Source organism: Trachemys scripta, chromosome 15 (assembly GCF_013100865.1).
Source record: "Trachemys scripta elegans isolate TJP31775 chromosome 15, CAS_Tse_1.0, whole genome shotgun sequence".
NCBI lineage: Eukaryota > Metazoa > Chordata > Testudines > Emydidae > Trachemys > Trachemys scripta.
In genome coordinates this window covers 498,336-513,139 of record NC_048312.1, presented here as the reverse complement: position 1 = coordinate 513,139, position 14,804 = coordinate 498,336, and the positions used below count along the sequence as shown (strand labels likewise).

Below are 14,804 nucleotides of genomic sequence, written 5' to 3'. Positions count from 1 at the left end.
TATTAAAAAAACAGCTTTACTTACCTCCAAGCTTCATTTCATAGATATAATCAGTTCCTGAAGGGGTGAGGGGCGATATCAAACACTACTCAAGTCAAAGCATTTTTCTGTATTCTCTGCAACTGTTTTAGATGCTTGTGGTAAAGAATGTATAAGGATTTAAAAATTAACAAGTTACATTTTGGAAAGGGAAGGAGCCAAAAGTCCAAGTTTTGTTCACACCATATTATCAGAAAAACTTGGGTTTGAACACTATTTGGATTTGTGCTCCCCAGACACATAGAAACTGAATACTGTGTAGGTTAAAAAAAAAAACCTTTCAGTTTCTAAAAACACAATACTACCTCTACAACTAGGGCGACCAGACAGCAAATGTGAAAAATCGGGATTGTCCCTATAAAATCGGGACATCTGGTCACCCTATCCACAACTCACAAAGCTCCCCCTTCTGGCTAATTAATGGAATTGCTTTGACTCTAAAGAAAACCTAAGCTTCTAATTTCCCAAAAGGATGTGTGTGTTCTGCCACTGAACACAAGGAAAAATTCTACTCCTATACAGCGGTGAATTAAAGAAAGATTTAAAGGGAAAAAAATGATGACGTGGGATATAACACTATATCTTATATTGTGACATATACAACATCTATATTAGGTTTTTCATGGTGCCCATCATCTTCTTATCAGACTGATACCACATTGACAATGAGTCTCATAACAAAGCAAGATGATTGTAATCAGTACAGTGCATTATCAGGGACAGCTTATGAGACAATCTTTTTTACACTGACAACTATATGGTGCTTTGTCTAGAATATATTAAATTGTAAAATCCATTCTGAAATTTATAGTGTTCTCAGAACACAGAGCTAGTTAAGTAGTCCCCAAACTATGGTTTCCAAATAATTTTTCAGATTAATATCAGAGGGGTAGCCGTGTTTGTTGCTTTTTACAGATCCAGACTAAGAGTCCTGTGGCACCTTATAGACTAACAGATGTTAGAGGATTGGGCAGAAAAAAACCTGATGAGGTTCAACAAGGACAAGTGCAGAGTCCTGCACTTAGGACGGAAGAATCCCATGCACTGCTACAGACTAGGGACCGAATGGCTAGGTAGCAGTTCTGCTGAAAAGGACCTAGGGGTCACAGTGGACGAGAAGCTGGATATGAGTCAACAGTGTGCTCTTGTTGCCAAGAAGGCTAACGGCATTTTGGGCTGTATAAGTAGGGGCATTGCCAGCAGATCGAGGAACGTGATCGTTCCCCTTTATTCGACATTGGTGAGGCCTCATCTGGAATACTGTGTCCAGTTTTGGGCCCCACACTACAAGAAGGATGTGGAAAAATTGGAAAGAGTCCAGCGGAGGGCAACAAAAATGATTAGGGGTCTGGAGCACATGACTTATGAGGAGAGGCTGAGAGAACTGGGATTGTTTAGTCTCCAGAAGAGAAGAATGAGGGGGGATTTGATAGCAGCCTTCAACTACCTGAAGGGGGGTTCCAAAGAGGATGGAGCTCGGCTGTTCTCAGTGGTGGCAGATGACAGAACAAGGAGCAATGGTCTCAAGTTGCAGTGGGGGAGGTCCAGGTTGGATATCAGGAAAAACTATTTCACTAGGAGGGTGGTGAAACTCTGGAATGCGTTACCTAGGGAGGTGGTGGAGTCTCCTTCCTTGGAGGTTTTTAAGGCCCGGCTTGACAAAGCCCTGGCTCGGATGATTTAGCTGGGAATTGGTCCTGCTTTGAGCAGGGGGTTGGACTAGATGACCTCTTGAGGTCCCTTCCAACTCTGATATTCTATGATTCTATGATTCTATGTATTGGAGCATAAGCTTTCGTGGGTGAATACCCACTTTGTCAGATGCATGTTCCAATACATCTGTTAGTCTATAAGGTGCCACAGGACTCTTTGTTGCTCTTTCAGATTAGTATCCCTCATAAGCAATCAGAAGTAGTTGAGAAAGTACGCCAATTTCACCTAGCAGTCCTCCAGTTCCCAACAAAACACAGACTGATATTACTTAGACCAACATTTTTGGGGAACATTTTTATTAGAAAGATAAATGAAAGACAGTAAAACAAAAAGAACAAAACCTCGCTGACCTGGTGGGAGTCTCACTTCATCCTTGGCCTGGAGAATCGCTGTCAGAAAGATGGGGTAGTGAGAAAATTCACTTGTGTTTGCGCCCTTCAAATAAACAACAAAGGCTCCTCTGTGCTTCCTCCATACAGGAGGAAAAAAAGACCCAAGAGCCCCAGCCACTGCAAAGAACAAAATCCCTTTCCTTCAGTGTAGATTTCACCCAGCATTTCAAGGAAACTCCAGAGAGGAAATACACAAAGTACAGCTCAGCCCAGAGAGAGACAGAGCACAGCATATCAAATACACTTAAGTAAGTAGCCTATTCTCAGTAGTAAAGTAATTACAGATAATTAGTGTTTATTTTATGCCATGACCTATGTTAACGAGGCTAAGACTGCTGCTTTTGCTAGACCACTGAAAACAGCTAGCTTTAGCACTCCAATTTGCCGTATCAGAAGTGAGCAAAACTTGGTCAATATATTTAGACATGCACAGACTCTCACTTTTAAGGGGACACTAGACATTGGCCCCTAATGAATTAATATCCACTAATTTTAAGAAGTGTAACATGACACAGAATTTTCTGTATATGAAATTAAAGTACCTGGTTTCATAAAGACTTTACACTTTAAGTTCCATTTTTATTAGACTGTATATTTTTAATTGACATTTTGAATATAGTCATAATGGTAAAACATACTTTTATGGTGGGGGGGGAGGAAGGATTTGTTTGCAACTTAACAATAGGATGTTTCATCAGTAACAGAGACAAAAACATAATGAATAGCCCCAACCTGTCACTGTGGTGCCTGTTTTTATTTTTATAGAGGTATATAAAATCATGAGTGATGTGGAGAAAGTGGATAAGGAAAAGTTATTTATTTATTCCCATAATACAAGAACTAGAGGTCACCAAATGAAATTAATAGGCAGCAGGTTTAAAACAAATACAAGGAAGTTCTTCTTCATGCAGCGCACAGTCAACTTGTGGAACTCCTTGCTTGAGGAGGTTGTGAAGGCTAGGACTATAACAGCATTTAAAAGAGAACTGGATAAATTCATAGTGGTTAAGTCCATTAACGGCTATTAGCCAGGATGGGTAAGGAATGGTGTCCCTACCCTCTGTTTGTCAGAGGATGGAGATGGATGGCAGGAGAGAGATCACTTGATCATTACCTGTTAGGTCTACTCCCTCTGGGGGACCTGGCATTGGCCACGGTCGGTAGACAGGATACTGGGCTAGATGGACCTTCGGTCTGACCTGGTACAGCCATTCTTATGTTCTTATGTCAGACCTGTACAATGATAATCATGCCTTTGGGGGGGAATGTTCTACTCAAGAGAAAGGTATGGAGACTTTGTCAGGAATAAAGAACAAAACTTTGGACAAGCTTCTAGATTAAAAATAACTGAAAGTCAGATTTTGTTTCTTTTTATATTCTAAAACAGACATGAATATTACTAAGGCCTTGGACAGCCAATAAATTTGTTTCAACTCCAAACACATGGGGGAAGAGCCCCATTACTTGACAAGCCAAATAGAAATGGCAGGAGTTGTGCAAAGAAATAAAATGTTTTGGATGATCAAATAAAAACAATAATAAACTGGAGAAAATGGAGAAGAAATAAGGACATGAAGTGGGGTACGTACAGAGGAATGACCAAATACAGAATGGAGGAATAACTGCAAGGCAGAAATGTCTAGAGATTACTGTGGTGCTAAACCAAGGTATTTCTGCAGGTAAATACTTCCATAGTCAGATTCAGCAGCCACAGCGACTGCTTCGCCTCAGCAAAACTGACAAATATTCAAGACCTAGAACAGACACAAACAACAAAGAAAGACGCCTGAGGCTACGTCTATACTACCCGCCTGAATCGGCGGGTAGAAATCGACCTCTCGGGGATCGATTTATCGCGTCCCGTTGGGACGCGACAATCGATCCCCGAATCGGCGCTCTAACTCCACCAGCGGAGGTGGTAGTAAGCGCCGCCGACAAAAAGCCCCAGAAGTCGATTTTGCCGCCGTCCTCACAACGGGGTAAGTCGGCTGCAATACGTCGAATTCAGCTACGCTATTCACGTAGCTGAATCTGCGTATCTTAAATCGACTCCCCCCGGTAGTGTAGATGTACCCTTAGGCTGCTCTTGGACATCACATCAGTTTCATAGATACAAATATGTTTTATAAGCGGACACTCAAAACTGTCATTGTCCAGCTAGACAAATATGCACAAAGCAGAGTTTGGCAATACTCTCAAAATTTTCTAACGCCAATCTAATCTGAAACAATTTCTACCAGACCAGCAATTTAGGCCTAAGAAAGATTCCTGTGTAGGAGAGTGAGAAAAATACACGGCCAGCAGCAAAACATAACGCAGAGGGTGAAAAAAAATTCAACTGTGGATTTTCATTATCTCAATTACTGTGTTGCATGATGGCAGCTTTTTTAAAAGCCATAGAAATTTCCCTACTGAGACCTCTTCATCAGACCTCCATCCAGTATAATCATGACTTAAAACAGCCACTGTGTTTACTTTGTTGACCGAGCTGTCTATTCAGCAAATAGAATTGCTCTGTGAGTGTATTTATTTCATATTCTTTTAGCCAATGCACACTATGTCAAGTGAACACTGAAAATCTTAAATCCTTGCATACAGAAACAGAGAAACAATTGCCATACAGACTCAGACCCGTTATTTATTTATTCCAATACAGTTTCCAACAGAGGCCAGCACCAGATACTTTAGAGGAAGGTGTAAGAAACGCGGCAGTAGGTAGATACGGAACAATGTGCCTCCCCACATTAGGTCTCATTCTGGTCTCTAATAGTTAGAGGGTGGCTTAGGCACTGAAGAGTGAGGTTATATCTGCCTATAGAAGAAAAATACTTCTGATTGAGCTATACACTCTCCAGTATAAACTACAGTTCGGAATGAACAGCTAGGAATGTCTTTAAATTTGGTTTGTATCTTGAGTTGATTGAGATTGTTTACAGGAATACAGCACAATTAACATGCTGCCAAGGTAGGGCCACAGAAGAATGAGGCCTTTTTCGTATTAGGCTTTATTTATTTATAGAGTGATAGTCATATCCTAGTATCAGAGGGTAGCCGTGTTAGTCTGAAACTGTAAAAAGCAACAGAGGGTCCTGTGGCACCTTTAAGACTAACGGAAGTATTGGGAGCATAAGCTTTCGTGGGTAAGAACCTCACTTACCCACGAAAGCTTATGCTCCCAATACTTCTGTTAGTCTTAAAGGTGCCACAGGACCCTCAGTCATATCCTAGAAACAGTACTGCCAACTCTAAAGGTTCAACAATCATGAGTGAAGCCCAGAGAAATAATTAAATTAATCCAAAAATCAGGAGATTTTTAAAGAATATGCTATACTGTGTTTTTTGGTCTGTTTTGATTTTTTAATTCTCCTACCCATCCCCAGTATGTGTGAGAGACAATTAACATTGACCAACCTCCCAAATTTATTGGTAAGCTGATTTTGGCCCCTGCTGCAGGAGCTCTCACCCCCATATATGTCCAGCCCCTGCCCAGCAATGAATTCTGTCCCCCCAACCTCCAAAATCAATCCTGTCCCCCCCACCCAGCCCCTCATCAGTTCTAGTCCCAGAGCCTCATATCTGCTCCTCTTGGGGTTCTTCATGAGCCTCTCCCAACCTGGCCAGAAGCTGCAGCAGTGTCCCGTTCTTCCCCTTCCAGCCTTAAGGGAAGGGGGGACAGCACCAGAGGTTCTTCACTTCCCTCTGCCCCTTTGCATGTTGAGAGTGGGCTGGGGGTAGCACAGAGGAGCTCTCCCTGATCAAAGGGGGAGGGGGAATAGAGCCACTCTGAGCTGCTGGGATCTTTCTGCTCCCTCTTCCCCTTCTGTGAGAAGGGTGTTGGGCTGCAGAGGGGATGGGGAGATAGCTCTGCCTGCTTCTTGGCTGCTCTACACCAGGAGGTGGGAAAGTGTCACAAACAGCCAATCAGAGGGGATTTTCCTTCTAGGGCTGAAATTTGCTAGAAGGCTGGAGCTTATCATTGCAAAATTGGCTCCAGCCCTGGCCAAAATTCCATCACTCATGAAAAAAATCACGAGAATTGACAACACCCACAGAAGCAAATTTAATCCACTGTAAAAGTGAGTGCTTTGTCAAAAGGAAAGTTAAACCAAATATAGTTCCAAACTAGACCACTGGGGGATGCTGCTCATAGTGGCTACCACTCTGGGAAGAATAAGAGTAAGAGGGGATACAGGAAAAGGACCAGCTTTGTGTAGGAAAGCCTGGAGAAGTTACTTAGACTGTTTCATTTCTTATCTCAACAAAGATCTGTTGGGCTTTCCAAGCAAGTATACATTTTATAATATAAACAACAATATGGTTCTTTGCAAATTTATCCAAAATGGAAGGAACAAACAACAACATAGTAATAGTACCAACATCTAGCTCTTATATAGTTTTTTTCACATGCAGATCTCAAATCACTTTACAAAGGAGGTAAATGCCATTTTCCACCTGCAAAAAGGGGATAAGTGGAGGCACAGAAAATAGAAGTGGCTTGCCCACGGTCACAGAGTGGCAGAGCTGGAATTAGAACAGAAGTCTCCCAAGGTCCAGTCTAATGCCAGATCTACTGTGACACATTGCCTCCTGTGACAGCCTACATTTTTTATTTTTGTTTAACTATGCAATTTTAACATTGCATTAATAGAGGTTTCTTTGCATTTAATAGACTCTGATTTGATAACACAGAAAGATGCCTTCATGTAACAGAGCTAACTTTTTAGCTAGTGAATTTTCTATTCCATTTTATTTTCCCTTTGATGCATAGGTCTATTCCTTTACCAGAGACTCATTTCAAAGGTCTCCCTGTATTTCTGTCTGTGATTGGCATGTGAAAAATATTCTTTTATGAGGTCCTTCCATAACTATTCATTTAAGTGGGCTCCACTGTAAATCGTTACCAGATTTCTCAGTAACAAAAAACAAAACTATCCAAAAATGTACTGGCTTTTATACTCCATGCCTCCCAGCATTTATACAATTGAACAAACTGGAAACTTGGAGATCACTTACAACTTTATTTTACATAGCGCCTGAAACTGTCCAAAATGTTTTACAGTATTCATTAATACAAGACAGAAGTTAGTGATGGAAGAGACCAAAGAATTTCTAGTCCATCTCCCTGTCAAAGCAGGATTCTCCTTACTAATGCAAGATGTGGTACATGGTATAAATTACAGAACCCAGGGGTGTAAATAATATGGTGAATACATTAAACCTTCAGTAAAAATAATAGAGCAAGAGGCAGGGGAGAAAAGGTGTTTTGAGATAAGATCTAGAACAGAGGTGGGCAAACTATGGCCCGGGGGCCACATTCAGCCTGCGGGGCCGTCCTCCCCTGCCCCTGAGATCCCGGCCGGCCCCGGCCCCTCCCCTGCAGTCCCCCGTCCCCCACAGCCTCAGCTCACCGTGCTGGCTCAGGGACAGATTTAACAGTGAACACAGGGTGCCCTGTCACGGGGCACCCCCAACAGGGGGCCCCAGGGCCGGGCACGTGGGCAACTCAGCACCAGCGCACCCCCACGGGGGGGAGGGGTTGCACTGTGGGGGCAGGGGAGCAGGTGGGCGGTGCAGGTGGCGGGAGAACAGGGAACACGGCCAGAGAACTCAGGAGGAGAACCGGGCAGCCACGCAGCTGGTTGGAGAGAAGCAGCACTTTGAAGGGGAAACCACCACTTCTCTCCGGCTGCCCCTGCTCCTCCTGAGTCCTCCGCTCATGTTTGCAGGGCCACATTCCAAAAGGGGATGGGGGAGGTCCAGGGGGACGGTTAGGGGCAGTGAGTCCCAGGAGGGGGCAGGGAGGAGGGTTGGATGGGGGGTTAGGGACTTGGGGGGCTGTTAGGGAGGGGGCAGTCAGGTGACAAGGAGCAGGGGGACTTGAATAGGGGGTGGGGTCCCAGGGGGGCGGTTAGGGGCAGGGATCCCAGGAGGGGGTGGTCAGGGGACAAGGAGCAGGGGTGGTTGGATGGGTCTGAGGTTCTGAAGGGGGCAGTCAGGGGGCAGGAAGTGGGAGGGGGCAGATAAGGGGCAGGGTGCAGGCTGTTTGAGGAGGCACAGCCTTCTCTACCCAGCCCTCCATACCGTTTGGAACCCCGATGGGGCCCCCAGGCCAAAAAGTTTGCCCACCCGATCTAGAATGAGATGGAAAATTAACAAAGTGGAGAGATTCAGGCAAGCTATTCCAGGCAGCAGGACCCACAGGTTGGAAGGCTCTCATAACTATAGTCATAGAATTATAGAAGATTAGGGTTGGAAGAGACCTCAGGAAGTCATCTAGTCCAACCCCCACAGAATCAATTAAATATGCACAGATTCACATCCAAACATTGTAATAAAATAAAAATAATGCTGTCTCCTCCTTCGGCCCACCCATCCAGGGTTTAGTGAGTCCTGGGACTTGCTGTGAAAAGTGATATTTGTATATTTGTTAATATTACAGCACACTTAATTGCTACCTGGGAGGCTATGAAAAGTGGTAAATGATATTAACATACAAAAAAGTATCATTTTTCACAGATAGCTAGTAAGTCTGCTGTGAAACGTGATACTTGCATGTTTGTTAATATCACTTTTCTCAGCAAGCCCCAGGACCCATTAAGCACTGGATGCGGGGGGGACGGGGACGGGGGACGGACGACGAACGACGGGACGACACTGAAGGGAGAGGCAGCAGGGCCAGGGGTGACGGTGGGATGGATGCGAGGCCAGGAAGACAGCAGGGGCCAGGACAATGGGGGCGGGTGATGAGCCCCACTGTCACGGGGCCAGAGCCAAGGCCTGGTGTCTGCTGCCATGCGACCAGGGCCGGGGCTCAGTGCCAGCAGCCAGAACCTGGAGCTGGGGACAGGAACTGCGTGGCTGGAGCCAGGGATAGCCCGCTGCCACACAGCCGGAGCTGTGGGCACCCAGGGCTAGTGCCTGCCGCTACACAGCCAGAGCCAGTGCCAGAGCCCAGGAGTGCGTGGCTGTAGCCAGCACCCACCGCTGCATGGCTGGAGCCAGCACTCACTGCTGCAGGGCCAGGGGTCGGCCATGTCAGTCAGCTCCTGCCACTGCGTGGCCGGAGCCTGGGACAGAGCTGTGGGCAGGCACCTGCTGCCATGCAGCTGGGGCAGGGGATCAGCACCATGGGCTAGGGTCGCGTTGCTGGAGCCTGGGGCCAGCACCCGCCACCGCACGGCCAGAACTGGAGACTAGAGGCCAACTGAAGCTCCACAGCCGGAGCCGGGGGTCAGAACCTGCTGCCCTGTGGCCAAAGCCAGTGGTTGGTGCCTGTTTGGAGTCTGTTGCCCCGCAGCTGGGGGTCGGTGCCTGTGGCCAGCGCCTGCCACTGTGCAGCTGGAGCCCAGGACTGCAGCCGGGAGCCAGCGCCTGCTGCCACAGAGCTGGAGCCAGAGGCTGAAGCCCAACAGCCAGAGCCGCATGGCCACAGCCAGGAGCGGGAGGAAGAGAGTCAATACCCGCTGCCCCGTGGTTGGAGCCCAGGGCCGCAAGGCCAGGCTCCTGAAGTCCCGCCACTGGAGCCTCCCATCCAAACCCCCTCCCCACAACATGGGTCAAGAACTCACCTGGCTCCTGCAGCATTGCGCCCCACCTCTCTCCAGAGGCAGTGCAGGGCAGCACATCCAGGAGCAACAAGGAGGGATGGGGAGGGGCCGATGTATGCCCCACCCATCGCCACCCAGGAGGCTGTCGTGGCTGCACGAAAAGACCCTAGTGGCCGCATGCGGCCATGGTGGCCACATTTGAGAAACGTTGATCTAGACCATCATCATCATTTCTACTGAAAGTGTTCTCTCCTTTTGGCATCATGAGTGGGCAGATCTTAGGAGAATATCTCCGCTAATGTTTTACCAAAGCTGCCTCTCAGTCTGGCTGTACTAGAAATCTTTCCTCCATGGAGAGGGAGTGCACTGGCCCTGCTGAGGCTTCAGGCATTTGCCCTACAAGGGGTTCAGAGAGGAGGTGAATTAATAACCAAAGTAAAAGGCCAATTTGAGTTGCCCAAGGCAGAAAACGAGATTATCTTGTCTTAGACACAAGCCTTCAATTTTCAACAGCTGGGGATCCATTCCCAATTGTGGCAAGCAGGTGAGGGGAAGAGGTCCCACAAGAAAGGCAAGCTAACCCACCCCTCAAAATGATGTTATAGTGTGCACATTGACTGAAGACTGATGCATGAATGACATTACTACTGCAAGCTGCATCTATGAGAACTGACCTGCTGAGCCCAATTCCCCCATGCCCAAGTCACCTAGAAGTTGCAGCCCCTGCCATTCCTCAAGACCTAGGACAAGCAGATGAGTGCATCAGATAGGTTTAGAAGCAGCAGAAGCTTCACAGCCACTAATCCAGGACCACTTGCAGAAGGCCCATCCTTACCTCTAAGAGCAACATCCTGCTTTCTGCCTGGTGTGAACTCTCATCCCTGAGGTGCAGAAAAGGCAAAGCTCTCTTCAGAGAGGAGCTTTGGTTCCCCTTTTTAGGTATATGTCATGTTTATTTCAAACTGAGCCTACAGCATGGAGATCAGCTCCTGCAAAGGCTCAGAAAACTCAGTTCTGAACCATCACATGGACAGGATTAACTGAAGAAAGGTAATTCAATAGGCGAAATTTCCAGCTTCAGAAAGAATATTTTTGAATGGAAAGGCATTGAAATTGAGTGCTTCAAAGATATCAGGGACAGGAATCTTCCTGTGCAGCTGTGAAGGCAGAACTGGCCACTTGGTGCAGCTTAGCATTCAGCCAAGTCAGCATCAGCCCCCAATCTCCCTGGAGACTGGAAACCCAACTTGAAGATTCCTGGACCTGAATATGAAGAAAAGCAGCAAAAATATCACACCACACATTGTGAAAACAACAGAAGGAATGCTGAAGGGTGAGATTCAGGAAAGTCAACACTAGAGTGATCTATGAGAAATAGAACATAATGCTTTCTCTCAATGGAACAACAGAAACCCACTGTCCAAGTAACACCGTTAAATAAAGGCAGTGCTATCTCTAGAAGTCCCTATTTTATAGAAGAGCATCCATTTAGCCTTTCCATGACAGATCAACATATAAGGTCAGACCTTTCCACGGCTTGTCAGGTCTTACTGAGGATGTTGAGCCATATGGAATTTCTTAAAAAATTATCAAGAAAATACACCAAACAGAACCAGCTCTAGAAAAAATAAATTTTAAGAAAAGGAGGTAATGATCTAAGCTTAAGTCCTTAGTTTTCTACTCTAATGCCCCATTACCAACAACAATCTCTATGCAGCATGTTCCATCCTGCACTCTGCTCTCCTGAGGCTTTCAGAGCACGATTCTTCAGGCTGCTGCTGAATGTTTATTAGTGTAAATGTTAAGAGAGATGTCTGATCTTCACACACTATGAACAACATTTGTTTAAAAGGCTGAATCCAAAATCTTCACAAGGATCAGCAAAAAAGAATCCCTGCCAGGCAGCTTAGGAAAAATAGGCAAATGTCTGTTTACACAGAAAATAGTTTAACTCTTAACAGGAAACTCAAATAAGTCAAGCAGCTTTTAACACAGAAAGATTTCTATTCTCCCGAGCCCCCACCAAAGTGAACCGTAAGTACAGAATGATTTATGTCCATCTCCATTACAACAAAATAATTACAGCCTTAATACTACTGCAGGAGCTGCAACTCCCATAGAAAGTCTCTTACCACAAGGGAAATGGGCTTTCCTACCTTTGGCCATTTAGGATTTAGGAGTCGTGCTTTGATTGCATCATCCAGTGCCTTATCGTACTGCTGGATTTTCATGTATGCTGCAGATCGGTTACTGTACAGGATGCAATTCTGAGGGTCGACTTCCAGGGCTTCATTGTACAGCATAATAGCTGTATGAAAATCACCATCATGACAGGCCTGGTTACTCTGACGAACTTTCTCAACAAACTCAGCCTTGCTCAACATGGGGCCGTCAGGGCTTCTTCCTCCAAAAGATTTTGATCCAAAAAGAGGAATCTGCAGACAGAAAAAGTTATTAACCAAAAGTACTGATTACTCAGTTTCATGTCATTTTGTTAAAGATTTTAAAAGTAGAAGAAACGGTATAGTATAAGATAAAACCATTAACATTTTAGCAATTTAAAATTTGGGAAAGGGAACGAGAACTTCTTCCAGTTTTTAAATTTGTTATCTATTAGTCATTTTGTAAATTTTCTGCACCAGAGGTTGCAAAAACTTTCCCATGAAGCATGATCAGCAAACAATGTCTTCATGATCTCCTAGAAAGATGACTACCTCCGCTCCAGATATAAGACTGGTTAATACATCCTTCTAACTTACTGAACTCACTGAGCTTTTGTTTAAATACAGCTATGCTATTTGACTATCACTTCAAGCACATTCGTTGGCTAGAGTGGAAGGGAAGTGGCGTGAAGATTGGGAGAGTTCGGTAAATGAATGGGTTTGGTACATAGGTCAGCAAATAAAAGTGTGTGTGTGTGTGTTGAGATGTCATTAAGCAAGTGTGACTATGTGGGCATACTCATACAGGGAGGTTGGTAAACAGATGTACACTAGTGCCTATGAAGGGTCCACACCATGTCAAGAGAAGTTTGAGAGTGAGGGTGGACCAGGATTTATTGGGGACACAGCCTAAAGAATCATCCCGTTGACTTGTTCATGAGATCAGAGGGACTACAGCACTGGCCAAGGTATGATAGTATTGGAGAGCACAGAAGTAAAAGTCTGCAATTACACTGTTTAGCATCTTTCAATTATAAGCCTCTTAGGGTACATCTACACTACAGCGGGGAGTCGATTTAAGATACGCAAATTCAGCTACGTGAATAGCGTAGCTGAATTCGACGTATTACAGCCGACTTACCCCGTTGTGAGGACGGCGGCAAAATCGACTTCTGCCGCTTTTTGTCGGCGGCGCTTACTACCACCTCCGCTGGTGGAGTTAGAGCGCCGATTCGGGGATCGATTGTCGCGTCCCGACGGGACGCGATAAATCGATCCCCGAGAGGTCGATTTCTACCCGCCGATTCAGGCGGGTAGTATAGACCAGGCCTAAGGATGCAAAGCAAGCAGTAGTTTCTAATTCCAAAGGCTATTTTATTGATAACTTTGTAACAGATATTATGCCCACATGGAATATTCAAAGACTATTGTATAAATGTTATACACTTCTACCCAGATATGACGTAACCCAATATAACACGAATTCGGATATAACGCGGTAAAGCAGTGCTCCGGAGGGGCAGGGCTGCGCACTCCGGCGGATCAAAGCAAGTTCTATATAACGCGGTTTCACCTAAAACGCGATAAGATTTTTTGGCTCCTGAGGACAGCGTTATATCGGGGTAGAGGTGTATGTATCTGTATGGGCTAGGTAGTCTATGGGGGAGTTATAGGAATTGCCTGCAAGAACTAAAGTTACTTGGGGTAACGGTAGAGGGGGGAAATCAGTGCAAATCTCTAGGCTGGTAACCAGTCTGGAGAAGCTTCATCCCCACAGGGGAAACTGCATCTACTCATTTAACCAAGTTCAAGAAACCGACAAACAAAGAAAGGAAAACTGTACAAACTGACCAGCCTGATAAAAAAAAAGGACATCACTCTCACCTGATACAAGATTGTCATGATGCTGTGACCAAGAGGGATAGGCCCAGCAGAAAGGGCCTGAAGGACTTTGAAACTTGCCAAAATCCTTGCCAAAAAGATGGATGACTGCTGGGTAAACTAAGACATTCATGTGAGCTGTTTATTGTTTTTGTAGATATATTTTCTCTGCTTTTGTTCTGAATACTTTATGAAGGCTGGCTGGTGATTGTTCCTGAGAAAGAGGAAAGCTGCAGGTGTTGAACTAAACTCAGCCCTGCTCAGATAATCAGTGAATTGCAGCCTAAAACCCCACTCTACAGAAAGCGTTGTGGAACTGAGATGTAAGTGTCTTCAAGAAGGCCACAAAGAGGTCAGAGATGCAGTTGCCTTGAGAACTGAGACAAACTCAACAAATAGCTTTGTTTTTTAACAAACATTTTGAAAGTCATCCAGAACATGAACTAAGACCACCCAAATAATCTGTGAACAGACAAACTTTCCTCATTGTTTTTATTTTCATATACACCTCTACCCCGATAGAACGCTGTCCTCGGGAGTCAAAAAATCTTACCATGTTATAGGTGAAACCGCTTTATATTGAACTTGCTTTGATCCCCCGGAGTGCACAGCCCCGCCCCCCCACCACCACCCCGGAGCACTGCTTTACATCCGAATTCATGTTATATCGGGTCACGTTATATCGGGATAGAGGTGTAGTTTGGTCTCAACACTGACTCAAAAGCTGTAAAACAAAGTGTTGAATGATCCTATGTCAAAGCAGTCCACCTGGGAAAAATGGTTACTTACCTGTACAGTAAGCATTGTTCTTAGAGATATGTTGTGCACATATACATTCCACAGCAAGTGTATGCACACCCAAGTCAGATATTTGCCAGCAGTACCAGTAGATAGTACGAGGAGAGCAGGGGCTCATGCACTCTCAGATGAAGGTTCAAAAGGGGTGCATCTGATGCCTCCCTCTCCTTTGCACCTGTATGTAATGTCTGAAGTAGTAAGAAGGGGGAGGGTCATGGAATGTTTATGTGCACAACACATCTAAGAACAATGCTTACTGTACAGGTAGTGGA

At 45.2% G+C, this 14,804-nt stretch overlaps 1 protein-coding gene across 3 annotated transcripts in view; it reads right to left on the bottom strand.

Moving 5' to 3' along the window:
- The window catches only part of TTC28 (tetratricopeptide repeat domain 28), a 435,889-nt gene that overhangs the window by 400,165 nt on the left and 20,920 nt on the right, over positions 1-14,804 (bottom strand). For 2 of the 3 annotated variants that reach the window (XM_034791355.1, XM_034791356.1), the window contains exon 2: positions 11,848-12,126. In XM_034791355.1, the coding sequence (XP_034647246.1) occupies positions 11,848-12,126 (279 nt within the window). Of the gene's footprint in view, positions 1-11,847; positions 12,127-14,804 lie in introns of those variants that run through there. The other variant, XM_034791359.1, reaches the window with a different exon arrangement.